At 29.7% G+C, this 16,267-nt stretch overlaps 1 protein-coding gene across 7 annotated transcripts in view; it reads right to left on the bottom strand.

Annotated features, from left to right (window-relative positions):
• Positions 1 to 2,662: 2,662 nt before the first annotated feature.
• Positions 2,663 to 16,267, bottom strand: part of LOC127698325 (myosin-VIIa-like) — a 111,934-nt gene continuing 98,329 nt past the window's right edge. For 4 of the 7 annotated variants that reach the window (XM_052201719.1, XM_052201720.1, XM_052201721.1 and 1 more), the window contains 5 exons: positions 15,394 to 15,461; positions 14,400 to 14,568; positions 13,397 to 13,480; positions 12,869 to 12,988; positions 6,290 to 11,603 (listed from right to left, as the gene is read on the bottom strand). In XM_052201719.1, coding sequence (XP_052057679.1) covers positions 11,445 to 11,603; positions 12,869 to 12,988; positions 13,397 to 13,480; positions 14,400 to 14,568; positions 15,394 to 15,461 — 600 coding nt within the window. In that variant the 3' untranslated portion in view covers positions 6,290 to 11,444. Of the gene's footprint in view, positions 3,049 to 6,289; positions 11,604 to 12,868; positions 12,989 to 13,396; positions 13,481 to 14,399; positions 14,569 to 15,393; positions 15,462 to 16,267 lie in introns of those variants that run through there. The other 3 variants (XR_007980794.1, XR_007980796.1, XR_007980795.1) reach the window with 1 other exon arrangement.

Below are 16,267 nucleotides of genomic sequence, written 5' to 3'. Positions count from 1 at the left end.
ATACTTCAGGAAGTCACAAATACTAACAATGAAGGACATTTCACTCACAGGACAAACACTTGAAAATTAAAATTGAGAATGAAACTTGATGTGGTTCTGCTGATATGTTGCATATTGGCTTTTTCATTGCAAGACCCCCAAAACAAACTGAAATTTAAAAGATTTAATAAAAAAAAAATAATTTGATTGAATCTTTGTTATATGAATGTAATGAAAGATAAAATCAATACGTCAAAATAGCAGTGAACAATTTTTATGATAATGAAATAAAACGAATAGGTTTAGCTTCTGTTTGGATATGAATTTTAACCCATTTATACTGTTTAGAATGTGATTATTTGCAATGGAACCAATTAGTAGGCTTTGCATCTGGAAATTGGTATTTCCGTATAACCAAACATTCATTACGAGAGTACTATGTCCTTCTGGCTAGACACATTTGGGGATAGGCGTCATCTTATCTTGATCATTAATTGTTCTAATAATCTAAAGATGTGTACTTTGATTGGCTACTAGGATTGTTTTATCATTGAAGTTAAATCTTTCTTGGTTCTAGGTAGCTATACTTATTGATTGTAACACTTTTTGTGGGTTATTTATTTTTTACTTGTGTTTATTATATCATCTTTTTGATATGCAAAACATTGTCTGTAACTTTTCTCAGTTGATGATAATAAAAGTATATTGTCTCCACAGTTCAGGCCAATGTCTGGACACCTCCTATTTTCTACTTATTCTTTAACCAAGTTGTTTAAGTATAGCTTATATAGGTGAGTAGAGATTATTTATCGCTGGAGAACACCTTGCTGTACAGGTAAGCTGTCACTAAGTTATTTTATCATTTATCCATAGACGTAAGGTGTTACATACTGCATGTCTTTAAGATAATTCTCATTATATCAGAGTTAGTATTTTAGTCAAATGAATTTGCTTATAGAATATCATGATGAACGATTCATAGGTTTTCGATTCTTTGATATCAGTTCTGATTCAGAACAAGATGTGCAGTCATTGCCAGTGAAAGGCCATTAGTAAGACTAAATTTGTAATCCGACTACAATGGCCCTGACTTTTCACAATAGCAATCAGTCAAGGCTTTTCTAAGCTGCAGTTTGGAATCATCTCTTCAATCTTGTTGAAAGTTTTATCCATTTTGTGCTAAATTGAAGCAAGTGAGGTGTAATAAAGATGTTCTTACCAACTGGTTCTATTGATTAACTTTCTATTTTTACTATGTGGAATGATTTAACACCATGGTCATTACATGTATTGGCAACACGTTTCTTATTTGTTTAACAAAGCTTAATCAGATGATCAAGGGTTAGATTCTTCTTCCCTATAGAGGCATATTGTTCTGCGAAATTTTTGTACCAATGTTTTTTTTTGTCAGCTAAGTTTTTTCCATGCAGGTTACCTTTTATATCAATAAGATCGTATTCTGACTCTTTACTTTTTCACTTTTCCATTTGCATTCCCCCTTTTTGTCCATTGAGCTTTCATTGCAGAGGCATTATAATTGGAAGATTTATTTGAATACTGGTCAACTGTTTACTTGAAAAAGTTTCATTGAAGAAGATATATAATATCAGTCTTTAAAGATTTGGAATGTTTGGAATGTTACAATAAGATTTATTATGAGTAGGAAACGAGCGACTTGTGTGATAATCTTACATTTGTCTTTCTCGAATGATTCAATTCTCCAAGATATGTGTACACAGAAATAGTAATTTGTGACTGCAAGCCCTTGTATTCTAAAAAAATGTCAAACTTATTACTGTTACTATTTGTGCTGATCGTATCACCTTTTATCCAAAACTGTTAACTGTCCTTTTCCTCTGGCATTCTGGCAAAAGTCACTATTCACCATTAAAAAATTGGATTCAAACTGACTTTTTCTTGTTTAGGCTTTTATCTTATAAATAAAATGAAATAGTTTTTTTTTTTGTTTTTTAATGAAAAAAAGCAATGTAATCTTTTGTCCTGAGATGAAGTTTTTTTTCTGTGACTACCTGTCAAAATTTATTCCATAATATATATTGCATAGTATTAAAAATCTGATGCATTAAATGTTAGACCCTTAAATAATACTGAAGTTTAAGCTCTGCTGAATTTTACCATAGGTGAACACAATTTGAATACTGCTTGAAAATTGTTTGCATGTAATCAACCAACAATAGCCCAGCCCAATTGATATAAAAAACCAAGATTAGTTCAATTTATTCTTCGCAATCTATTTATATAACCTCCTTAAAATATATTCTTTTTATCGCATATCATTTATTTTTTTTACGTCATACTTAATTGTGTCATTTCTATTTTAAGTTATGGTTTTATTTAAATAATGAAAAAGTTGTGAAAAATTCGGATAATTTTAAACATTTTTGACATTTTACTACGTTTTACAATTTGTATTTGTTAAATAGTTATATATTTGTATATATAGTGTCGCATAAGCCTATCTAGGCTGGGTATTTGTCTTATTTTATTATTGTGCAATGTATTTTATATAATCTGTATAAAAATCTGTAGACAAGTATGTGACACTTTAATAAAATAAATTATTATCATTATTTATTTATAAAAACCCTTACTTAAAATATGTTGACTCATTATTTTCTTTAGGTATCCATCCTTCTATTCATAGCCATAACTAACAAAATGCTATATGAAAATAAATTTATTGACAAGATTGTTACATCACATTAGTAAAACATTGCACATTGTACACTATAAATGAAAGAGATTCAAAGCGTATAGAGATTATTATACAAAATGTTGACAAAGTATACTTAATACTTAAAATTAATCATTTAGCACTTAAACTTGTGTATATGATTAATACTTTATAAAAAAGGTCATGGGTTTTATTCATTTTACATTACCACTTCATTCAAGTATTGTGACAACTGAAAAGATGTCAGTCTTCAGAGGCAGGTTTAAGGGGGGGGGGGGGGGGGCTTTTGTGGGAACAATATGGTTGGTTATTTAGGGAATCACTGAAGCATGATTGGAGCGGGCCCCCTCTTAGGCAGTCAGTGGGCCCCCACCCTTTTGAAAGTTTCTGGATCCGCCACTGGTCTTTTTTAAAGAATTAAAATCTGATAAAAACAGTGAAGATCTCTTAATAACCCTGAAGCATGCAATGGGTATCTAAATGAAGATTAAGAAGTTCTAAGATTGCATTATCATTTACATCACTATATAAAATGTTAGTTTTTTTGAAGACTGACCATGATGAGCCAAATTCAAATAAAATGTGAGTATGAAATCAAATGATCAAACATATGTAAAATATAATTCTTGCTTCATTCTCTTTCTACAAATCCAAATTGAGTATCGAGTCAACTACTGTAATATCATATTCATCTGTAATTCTTCCTTTCACTGACAAGAATTCAACCAAATATAAACATATCTCCTCAATATTTGAAAAATAATAAATGATAATATATGTAAGAAATCTTCTGATATGCAGACAAAATCCCTAATTTGAAAAAAAACAAAGAAACTAGTTTAAAAAATTATGCAAGTGTAAAATTTTGATAAATATGCATAAAAATTGCATAGATTGTGTAATAAAAAGAACACATAAATAAATAATTACATACATATTGGTAAATAACAATACAAATATAACAAAAACATATCTAACCGAAATTTGTCTAAAACATTAGTCATGAATCTAAAAAAGGCAACCAGAAAATAGTTTATTTTAGGTTCATTAAAAAAAGGTTAAATGTTGAAAAATATAACAATAAAGACGGAAACTTTAATTAAATTATTTAAAGTATTTCCTAATTGTTAATTATTTGCTAATTCCACACTTCCTTAAACAATTTTACTGTGAAGTGCAAACTATTTTTGGTTAAAAAAAAAAGACAAAAATCCTCCATTGTAAAAAATAATCAGATTTTGTATGAATGACAATGAGACAATTATCCAACAGAGATGTAAACAACTTATGTATGGCCTTCAACAATGAGCAAAACCAATACTGTATAGTAAGCTGTAAAAAAAGGCTCTGGACTGACAAAATGTGAAACAATTCAGAAGAGAAAACCAATTGCCTGATATATGCTTAAATCATTAAACAAAAAACAAATATGACTGACAGCTACAAACTACCACCATTGAATCACAATCTCCCTACTTGGGATCCTCTTTTGAATTAAAGATTCAAAAACTTCCATCATTTGTTGATTCATGTTATTTCCAAGATAATTCTATTATTTCTATTAATGGAAAAATTTATTTTTCAATTATGTAATAATTAGAATAAATTCCAAATAGTAATGGATTCAGATAATGTTGTATTTTTTTTAAGGAAATGATATCAAATCAACCTATGCCTTTATCCACCAAAATCCCACTATGCTAATACAAATTCAATTTGGCGACTGATTTTGAAAATTTTTATCGCTGGAGAACACCTTGCTGTACAGGTAAGCTGTCACTAAGTTATTTTATCATTTATCCATAGACGTAAGGTGTTACATACTGCATGTCTTTAAGATAATTCTCATTATATCAGAGTTAGTATTTTAGTCAAATGAATTTGCTTATAGAATATCATGATGAACGATTCATAGGTTTTCGATTCTTTGATATCAGTTCTGATTCAGAACAAGATGTGCAGTCATTGCCAGTGAAAGGCCATTAGTAAGACTAAATTTGTAATCCGACTACAATGGCCCTGACTTTTCACAATAGCAATCAGTCAAGGCTTTTCTAAGCTGCAGTTTGGAATCATCTCTTCAATCTTGTTGAAAGTTTTATCCATTTTGTGCTAAATTGAAGCAAGTGAGGTGTAATAAAGATGTTCTTACCAACTGGTTCTATTGATTAACTTTCTATTTTTACTATGTGGAATGATTTAACACCATGGTCATTACATGTATTGGCAACACGTTTCTTATTTGTTTAACAAAGCTTAATCAGATGATCAAGGGTTAGATTCTTCTTCCCTATAGAGGCATATTGTTCTGCGAAATTTTTGTACCAATGTTTTTTTTTGTCAGCTAAGTTTTTTCCATGCAGGTTACCTTTTATATCAATAAGATCGTATTCTGACTCTTTACTTTTTCACTTTTCCATTTGCATTCCCCCTTTTTGTCCATTGAGCTTTCATTGCAGAGGCATTATAATTGGAAGATTTATTTGAATACTGGTCAACTGTTTACTTGAAAAGGTTTCATTGAAGAAGATATATAATATCAGTCTTTAAAGATTTGGAATGTTTGGAATGTTACAATAAGATTTATTATGAGTAGGAAACGAGCGACTTGTGTGATAATCTTACATTTGTCTTTCTCGAATGATTCAATTCTCCAAGATATGTGTACACAGAAATAGTAATTTGTGACTGCAAGCCCTTGTATTCTAAAAAATGTCAAACTTATTACTGTTACTATTTGTGCTGATCGTATCACCTTTTATCCAAAACTGTTAACTGTCCTTTTCCTCTGGCATTCTGGCAAAAGTCACTATTCACCATTAAAAAATTGGATTCAAACTGACTTTTTCTTGTTTAGGCTTTTATCTTATAAATAAAATGAAATAGTTTTTTTTTTTGTTTTTTAATGAAAAAAAGCAATGTAATCTTTTGTCCTGAGATGAAGTTTTTTTTCTGTGACTACCTGTCAAAATTTATTCCATAATATATATTGCATAGTATTAAAAATCTGATGCATTAAATGTTAGACCCTTAAATAATACTGAAGTTTAAGCTCTGCTGAATTTTACCATAGGTGAACACAATTTGAATACTGCTTGAAAATTGTTTGCATGTAATCAACCAACAATAGCCCAGCCCAATTGATATAAAAAACCAAGATTAGTTCAATTTATTCTTCGCAATCTATTTATATAACCTCCTTAAAATATATTCTTTTTATCGCATATCATTTATTTTTTTTACGTCATACTTAATTGTGTCATTTCTATTTTAAGTTATGGTTTTATTTAAATAATGAAAAAGTTGTGAAAAATTCGGATAATTTTAAACATTTTTGACATTTTACTACGTTTTACAATTTGTATTTGTTAAATAGTTATATATTTGTATATATAGTGTCGCATAAGCCTATCTAGGCTGGGTATTTGTCTTATTTTATTATTGTGCAATGTATTTTATATAATCTGTATAAAAATCTGTAGACAAGTATGTGACACTTTAATAAAATAAATTATTATCATTATTTATTTATAAAAACCCTTACTTAAAATATGTTGACTCATTATTTTCTTTAGGTATCCATCCTTCTATTCATAGCCATAACTAACAAAATGCTATATGAAAATAAATTTATTGACAAGATTGTTACATCACATTAGTAAAACATTGCACATTGTACACTATAAATGAAAGAGATTCAAAGCGTATAGAGATTATTATACAAAATGTTGACAAAGTATACTTAATACTTAAAATTAATCATTTAGCACTTAAACTTGTGTATATGATTAATACTTTATAAAAAAGGTCATGGGTTTTATTCATTTTACATTACCACTTCATTCAAGTATTGTGACAACTGAAAAGATGTCAGTCTTCAGAGGCAGGTTTAAGGGGGGGGGGGGGGGGGGCTTTTGTGGGAACAATATGGTTGGTTATTTAGGGAATCACTGAAGCATGATTGGAGCGGGCCCCCTCTTAGGCAGTCAGTGGGCCCCCACCCTTTTGAAAGTTTCTGGATCCGCCACTGGTCTTTTTTAAAGAATTAAAATCTGATAAAAACAGTGAAGATCTCTTAATAACCCTGAAGCATGCAATGGGTATCTAAATGAAGATTAAGAAGTTCTAAGATTGCATTATCATTTACATCACTATATAAAATGTTAGTTTTTTTGAAGACTGACCATGATGAGCCAAATTCAAATAAAATGTGAGTATGAAATCAAATGATCAAACATATGTAAAATATAATTCTTGCTTCATTCTCTTTCTACAAATCCAAATTGAGTATCGAGTCAACTACTGTAATATCATATTCATCTGTAATTCTTCCTTTCACTGACAAGAATTCAACCAAATATAAACATATCTCCTCAATATTTGAAAAATAATAAATGATAATATATGTAAGAAATCTTCTGATATGCAGACAAAATCCCTAATTTGAAAAAAAACAAAGAAACTAGTTTAAAAAATTATGCAAGTGTAAAATTTTGATAAATATGCATAAAAATTGCATAGATTGTGTAATAAAAAGAACACATAAATAAATAATTACATACATATTGGTAAATAACAATACAAATATAACAAAAACATATCTAACCGAAATTTGTCTAAAACATTAGTCATGAATCTAAAAAAGGCAACCAGAAAATAGTTTATTTTAGGTTCATTAAAAAAAGGTTAAATGTTGAAAAATATAACAATAAAGACGGAAACTTTAATTAAATTATTTAAAGTATTTCCTAATTGTTAATTATTTGCTAATTCCACACTTCCTTAAACAATTTTACTGTGAAGTGCAAACTATTTTTGGTTAAAAAAAAAAGACAAAAATCCTCCATTGTAAAAAATAATCAGATTTTGTATGAATGACAATGAGACAATTATCCAACAGAGATGTAAACAACTTATGTATGGCCTTCAACAATGAGCAAAACCAATACTGTATAGTAAGCTGTAAAAAAAGGCTCTGGACTGACAAAATGTGAAACAATTCAGAAGAGAAAACCAATTGCCTGATATATGCTTAAATCATTAAACAAAAAACAAATATGACTGACAGCTACAAACTACCACCATTGAATCACAATCTCCCTACTTGGGATCCTCTTTTGAATTAAAGATTCAAAAACTTCCATCATTTGTTGATTCATGTTATTTCCAAGATAATTCTATTATTTCTATTAATGGAAAAATTTATTTTTCAATTATGTAATAATTAGAATAAATTCCAAATAGTAATGGATTCAGATAATGTTGTATTTTTTTTAAGGAAATGATATCAAATCAACCTATGCCTTTATCCACCAAAATCCCACTATGCTAATACAAATTCAATTTGGCGACTGATTTTGAAAATTTTGAGAAATGATCCCTCTGAAAATCTGAAATATTTAAACATTAGAGTACAAAAATTTGTTTCATACACATAAATAAATACACTTAGCATCAGACTGTTACCAGGAAATAAATACATCACCATATAAAGAGAAGATAACTTACTTGACAATAGATGTGGAATAATTTTGTACAAAAATAAATAGTTAACCTGTGTAGACTAGATATTAGTTCAAAATAAATATACAAGTATGAAATATATAGTTTTTAAACCTGTTTTTGTTATTTTTTCTCCTTTTAAGAGAAGTCTTCACCTTGCCACAGCACGACTTAATGGAACTCAATTCTAACACCTTTTACAGGTCACATGCAACATTTTTTTATAATCTACTTAAAACTGGTAAGTAAAAAACAAACTTAAATAAATATCAATGGAATATAAATTGTGCATCTCCATATTAGTTTTTAACTTGTTTGAAAATTTCCTAACAAATATGTCTGCAATAAAATTTTATCACTCGTCTCCCCATCACTGTGTTAATTAAGGTCAGATATGACCCTCCTGGAATTTGTTGATGTAAAGTAGCACAATCAGCTGACTTCAGGTTTGATCTGTTCCATTTAGGGAAAACATTTTGCCTCGAGTGGTGAAGGGTAAAAGGCCAGTTGAAAAGAAAGAGTTTCCATGATCAAATTATCTACATGTTCAGTCCTGAAAGATGGAATCAGTTGGAAATTTGAATCCATGCAGTGATTTAGAACCAAGCACAGTCAAACAAAAAAGGTGAATTGTATGGTATACACTACTACTGTAAACACATTGTTTCAAGTCCCTTACATGTGCATGTATACCCGTCTAACTGTATGGCATAATGTGTGATGGTGCTGTATGATAAAACAACTCATGTCATTATAACCATGCTTGCTTAAATCTCATTCAAAATAAAAAATGAGGAAACCCGTTATTTCAATTCCGTGTTGTCAACACACGGCACATATGACATCATACAGAAGAGTAATTACAGGGAACTTACGAAGTTCATTTTCACTGTTTCCTCAATAATTTTTCTTATTATTCCTAGAACTTGAAAATTTTTGGTTGAACATATATCTTATATATAATCCTTTAAAAAGTGCATTAGGAAATCAAACAGCTCTAACAGTCGAAATTTTATTGCATATGACCTTGAAACACCAGAATATGGGGGTTTAATTAAGTTCCATTTGTCAGCAGGAGATGAATAAATGTTAATCACGTTAGGAAAAACTGATTCAAAAGTAAAAATTCAAATCTTTTTTCAGTGCATTAGTAAATTCTTGAAGATTATAATAGATCCACCAATATAAACAATAATTAATAACCTAAAATGACACTTTTGTCCAGCAAAGGAAAAATCAGAAAATTTCTACGCCCAACAAATGTCTTATTTTATTTCCATACTTAATGATCAAATTTGTGTTGATTTTGTTCTTAAAATACTTCATCAAAGTAATCACAAAAATGATCAGTGACTTGCAATAAATGTATTTACACTTTTGGTATAAAGCTATATTTTGCCTCCAAATGACCTTGGATCTACTCCGAATCACCTTTTGACGTCAGGCAACAATCACTTTTTAATTGTGACATCGAATGTTTTGAATTATGATGGCAAAGTTTATGGGAACCTGTGTGATTTTACGTAATGGCGGACAAATTTGCATACAAGTGTAAATACGTCTATAGGCTGATACAATCATATACAATAAAATGATATCAAATCACCAATTCAATACAATTTTCGTGACTGATTTAAAAAAAAAAAAACAGTATAAAAAGGTTATCAGTCTCCTACAAAAATGTTATCTAAACTCCATGCCTGAAAATACTGTTTTTAGTTTTCATTTGCACATGCAGAAATTCTAATATAAAAACTAAAGAATTTCTTGGTAGTTAAACGGATAGACTTATTCAGTGACCAGTCACATTTAATGATGTCACAATCATGGAAAAAAAAGAAAGATTTTGGTTACAAGTGGAACAGATCTGTAGTAATCTGCAACTATGATCATTCCATGATGGTCAATCAAAACAAGATGGCATCAATAAAACTTTCAAAGGAGGGACTTAAACCTAACCAATTGGAATCTTTGGTTAAATAGTTAGTTTGTTAGCAGCAACCTTCTATCAAGGAAATTATGATAGAAAATGCAAGCCCTTGAATATCAACTGGGAGATATTAAATCAATTTACAAGCACTGCTGAAATTTTGTTGAACAGAAATGGAACATTCACAATGGGAAAATTGAAATCACCTCTTTTGTAAGTTCTCAGCTGATCCCTCATTGTAAGTTCTCAGCTGATCCCTCATTGTAAGTTTTAGATGTAAGTTGAGATAGGAAGCAGGCTAAACTTAATCTGTGGACACAAGTATGATTTTTTTACCTTTAAGAAATAAAAAATCTTATCATAAGCAGCTGATTGCAATGAAAATGATGCTTTGGTCTTGTTTCATAGAAAATATGAAGTTTGAATCTTTAGCAATCTGTGGAAAAAAACAGCTAGAAAAGAAAGGGAGGTGAAGAAAGCAAAAATCATCATTTCCGTTCAAAATTTTAGGAATTCTGCCTATTGTTCAAAATGAAGTATATGGTATATAAAAAAACAAAAACAATAGTGTTGTATAAAAAAGGAAAAGGAAAATATACCTGAATGATATCTATGAAAGCTTTAGTCAATTCTAAGCAAATACCCATTAATCTATTAAATACTTTATAGCATGAATTTAGAAGGCACTAAGAATACTTTTCTCCAATATACACAACAGCTGAAAAATATATCATTTCTTTTTTGTATTAAAATGGTATACTACATGCTTTCTTTTTTAGCAATAAGATGTAGAATGTTCCTTTCTTCTTCTCTTAATTCAAATAAAGTATTTATTTAATATTACACCAATATGACAATTAATGACATCAAAATGTAACTTTAATTATTTCAATATATCTCAATCTTAGTTTAAACAGATTTCACTGTATAGAAAACAAAAGTCATCACAAATTTTCATTAGAAATGACTTAGAAAGTAAAATATTGCACTTTGTTTATAGTCTAGAGTATTTCTTTTACAAAACTAGACAAATAGTTTAACATAATTTATACATTTGATCAATAAACTCAAATAAATATCTTGGTATAAAACCATATTACTCCCTATTTATTTCAGTAAGGGTCCTCGTACAATTTTCAGACTGGTCAATATATTAACTTTTTTTCTCCTACTATAATTTATTAGCAATTTTTGAAAAAACTATGCCTTTTAAAATTCAAAGCTTGGAAGCCAAAATACACTTGATATTTGATTACAAAAGCTGATCTGCCATTATGATTAAATACTGCTGCTTTTACTAATCTTGTATATTAAGGTTGTATATATCTATATAAAGTATTACACAAGTGTTTGTAATGTTTCAAATGTATGGTCATCAATGTAAACAGAAGACACACGATTACTTTGGTATAGACTTTCTGGTCGAGCCCGTGGTATAACACATCTAGCTTGTAATTCATCTATGTAGTCTTTGATTAGATGTGCTATCTCATAAGCCTAAAATTATAAAACATCAATGTATGTTATTGATCTATATAGTCTTTGATTAGATCTCATAAGCCTAAAATTATAAAACATCAATGTATGTTATTGATCTATATAGTCTTTGATTAGATCTCATAAGCCTAAAATTATAAAACATCAATGTATGTTATTGATCTATATAGTCTTTGATTAGATCTCATAAGCCTAAAATTATAAAACAAGAATGTATGTTATTGATCTATATAGTCTTTGATTAGATCTCATAAGCCTAAAATTATAAAACATCAATGTATGTTATTGATCTATATAGTCTTTGATTAGATCTCATAAGCCTAAAATTATAAAACAAATCTGAATGTTTACAAATTTTACTCTATGAAAATAGTATGAAGTCATTGTTTTCTATAATGATGTACATAATTACTCTAAAGTTCAATCATTAATGAATGGTTTCAGTACTCATAAATTCCTGTTTCTGGATGGAGGCAATTATCTACATTATTTCATTTCTTCTCTTTACTTAGTAATCATGTGCAGCATCGACCATAACATTTTAGCAATTTACAAAATTGCTTTGATTAAATAAAAGCTTGTACACTCATGTATCATTTTGTTTTCAAACTCGAGTAGGGGATCTCATTCTAAGAAAATTCCTTAATTTGTGTTTTTTTCTGTATATATTATATATATTGTTTTATCATGCAATTTAACCCTGGCAATTTTTGTTAATTTTCCTGAATTCCAAAAATGTTGTCTTTGGTTTTTATAGATATCTACATGGCTAAACATGGACCTTGGAGAGTATCCCACAATGAACTGTTACAAAAACAGCAATTTTAACATTACTGATTACATGTTGAATAGTTTTACCTCCTCACTTACTCTATTGCGTTCACAATGAATCTATACTGATAAATCTTGAATTGTATTTATCTGATTCTAAAATTCACAGAAAAATTAACCACAGAATAAAAAATCAATATTTCTTATTCATGCATAAACATTTGACATATCTTTTGTCTCATACCCACAAGAAATAGCTCATGCAAGCAGAGACAGCAATTATCAAAGTGTTGTTGTTTATGCATAAAAAAAACAACATTAAATTTATGTATCTGTTCTAGCTATTTCACTTATATAAGTGGTGCTTGTAGAATGAATGAACTCCACTATGTGTAACATATGTCCAGATGTCATTTAAGGAGTAAGGGAATGTAATGACAAATAAATGTGTTAGTTTGTTATGTGATTTATATGATTACCTTGTGATTACTAACCTGATTTGAATTAAACATGTACTTTGATCCTGTTGCCATGTGACCTACTACAATCATAATACTTTTTATAGCTGGACTGGAATGGACGACTGCAGTGAAATCGTGGGCGTCTAATATTTCCTGAAAAGATCAAAGATTGTTTGTAATTGAATGACACTCTAGAAAAAGTTATTGTGGTACATTGTAATTAATTATTTAACACTTTTAATTCTGTGGGAAAATAACATAGACTATGAGAATCAGGTTTTATTTTCATAAAAAATGCACATTCTCATGATACTGTTTAAGTTAATATTTAAATTCAACATAAAATTATTGCATGATGTTCTTTAACCTTGATTATCTTTAAGTTCAAATAACACTTCCCTCCATATTTTATTTATAGATCCCCTACATTGCAATACTGTTTTTCATAATTTAATATAATTTTTTATAGCTGGACTGGAATGGACAACTTCAGTGAAATCATGGTAAAATTTCTTTTCAAACTTTTAAAGTTATTACTGTAATTTTCCTCCTTAAACTTACGAATGTTTTCAACTCCAGTAACGACACACCTTTCTGGTTGATTGCTAGGAACAGTAACTTTGGTAGTGATGTTGTATAAGATTGCTGAAAAAAAGATGATAAATGAACATAATTCATCTGTGGGTCCAAATTTTTCCTGAAATTTGTACTTTTTCGTTCATATTTTTCCTTAAAAATTTATATTGAATGTGAGAAAATGCTTATAAAAACCCAGGCAACATCAAATCAAATCAACATAAAAATTTAAGAGTTTATTGAAAATGTGTTATTTTGAGATTTCCCACTGCTTATTAGCAAACATCAGGTGGATGTGCTAGCTATAACAGAATAATTTACAAACTGCATCTGCCGAAATGGACTTCACCTGTCATTGTAATGCAATGTGAACATAATCATTGCAATGCCACTGTTGATTTAACAACATGGTTGATGGTGAGAGTTATAAGCAACAATGTTGCATAACCACAGTCAAGGTCAAGGGTATATTTTGAATGTTTTAATTTGAATATATATGAGTATAAAGTTAGAAAAGGAATAGAAGTACTGTAAATGAAGAGTTGCCATTAAACCTGCATTGGCAACAGTTAAATGGCGCAACTCTTCAACAGTACTTTAAATATCAAATATTAACACAACAAAACTAATAATTTTGCAATTCAATAACAGTATTCATTAAGACTTTTCTTTTAGCTTTAAAATCTCAATAAATATTTTCTAACATTTGAGACACCTTACAGTAAGGGACTTGTATTTCATCAGATGAATATACAAATCATGTGGCTTTACAATACTTCAATGCATTGGCTGTAAAAAATCCTTTACTATGATTGACTAGGATCCTGAAATTTCAGTTCTATTCAATGTTGTTTGAGGTTGTCGGGAGTGATTGAACACCTCATTATAATTAACCGAATTCCCTGTCTACTTGCCTTAATTATAATGAGGGCAGAATTTTTCAGACCCAAATTATCACGAACCTATTTCTAGACTTTAAAATACTCACTGAAACTTCAAATAATGTTGATCCAAACAATGGCCATGATTTGAGCATTTCTATAAAGGTGAGGATTGCCTGGTTTGGTGTCATATCTAGAAGATTTTGGTGAGCTGCAACTATATCTTCTACTTTTATATTGGCCCTCATGCTACGGGGTAAAATTCTTACTACAGAACTGAAATAAAATGTTTAAAATGTCCAGTACAATATTAGTTTATTGTATCAGAAGGTTGCTATATAACTGTTTTTTTTTAATATTTTGAAATTTCCATTCAACAGCATCTTTAACAGCTGATAAACATTCAGCTTTCATAGGTATTTAGTGAGACAAAAAAAATATCACAAACATTTTGTATTTTAAGTGTATAGGAATGACAATATATTCTCGTGATGATGAAAGCACAATGCTGTTCTATTACTGACTACAGTGAATTTATATTCATTATATATCTGCAATACACATTCTCCTACATCTGCTATAAAGTGTTTAATTTTTGGAGGTTAAATTTCACGATTTCTATCACCAAACCTGTTGCAAGGTTCCATTTTGCATTTTTCTTGTCCTAGAATCTGATCATGCTTAAGGGTCATACATATCTAAATGATCACAAAATTAGCATAATAAACCTCTTGCTAATATCCCTCACTCTATAGTTTAACCTCAGATCCCTGGAAATTCCTTATCAAGAATAATCCTAAGGTATGAATTCATTTTTTAATGCACAAAGACAGCATTTTTTTATTATAACTGGATAATGGTGATGCATATTTTCAGGAAAAAAAAACCAAACTATAATTAAACTCCTATATTCAGAGCCGCATCAAATAAAACTAAACTTTGTGAAAACAATCACCTAATTCTGCAAGTATGCAGCATCAGTCAAAGAAATTACTAGTTATTATCCAAAAGTATTTAGTCTGCAGTAAAGTATGACAGATTGTATAACCATTGATGGAAGGCTTAAAAGCTGAACTATCTGGTATGCATATCATATATTACCTGTAGTCTATATCTGCCGTCTTCAGTTCGTCCATCTCAGATTGAATCTTTAAGGCACACAGATGAACCTAAATTTTAATGAAAAAAAATTTTTGAAGTATATAAAAATCATTCTATATAACATTTTTTTCATTGGTTAAAATTTACCATCAAATCCACAGTTGACAAGTCCTAACTGAGGAGAGAGCCGCCATATTGAATTGCTTAGATCAACAAATGTTTGATTACTACAATATAATCCAAAATACAACAACACCTACCCTAAAACCACTGTTTTGATGTGATTTCATCCAAAATAGAATCGTAGAAGTAACGTAAAAACATTCAGTTTGAACGTTGTCATTTGTATGACATCACCTTTAGCCATGACGTTTATGATTTTGATTTTGATTTTTGGTGTTTTAACGCCACTTTTAAGCACCGCTTTTGGGCTATTTCGTGGCGGCCAGTTTTTATTGGTGGAGGAAGCCGGAGTGCCTGGAGAAAACCACCGACCTTCGATAGGAAAACTGACAATCCTAGTCAATTAAGATTGGAGTCGAGTGCACCCTCACGAGCGGGGTTCGAACTCACAACCTCAGTGTTGACTGGCTAGTGATTACAGTAGTAACTACTTAAACCCCTCGGCCATCGAGGCCCCTCCATGACGTTTATGTGCCAAAATCATTAATGAATTTTTTGTGGTATTTTATTTTATTTCAAATTGAAAGAATCGGAATAACAGTGCTGTAGTTGAAGAGTTGCCATAGTCAATTGGGATTTGATGGTCACAAAAAATTGATGACAGCTACAGTACTGTTATTCCTTACATGTTTTTGAGGGCTATTCCTTTGAAATATATGTTGGAGGGTAGGAAGGGTAGATTTAGGTTGTA

This window comes from Mytilus californianus, unplaced genomic scaffold (genome assembly GCF_021869535.1).
Source record: "Mytilus californianus isolate M0D057914Y unplaced genomic scaffold, xbMytCali1.0.p SCAF_4, whole genome shotgun sequence".
NCBI lineage: Eukaryota > Metazoa > Mollusca > Bivalvia > Mytilida > Mytilidae > Mytilus > Mytilus californianus.
The sequence above is the reverse complement of the archived record's forward strand: the minus strand, read 5'-3'. Positions and strand labels throughout refer to the sequence as shown.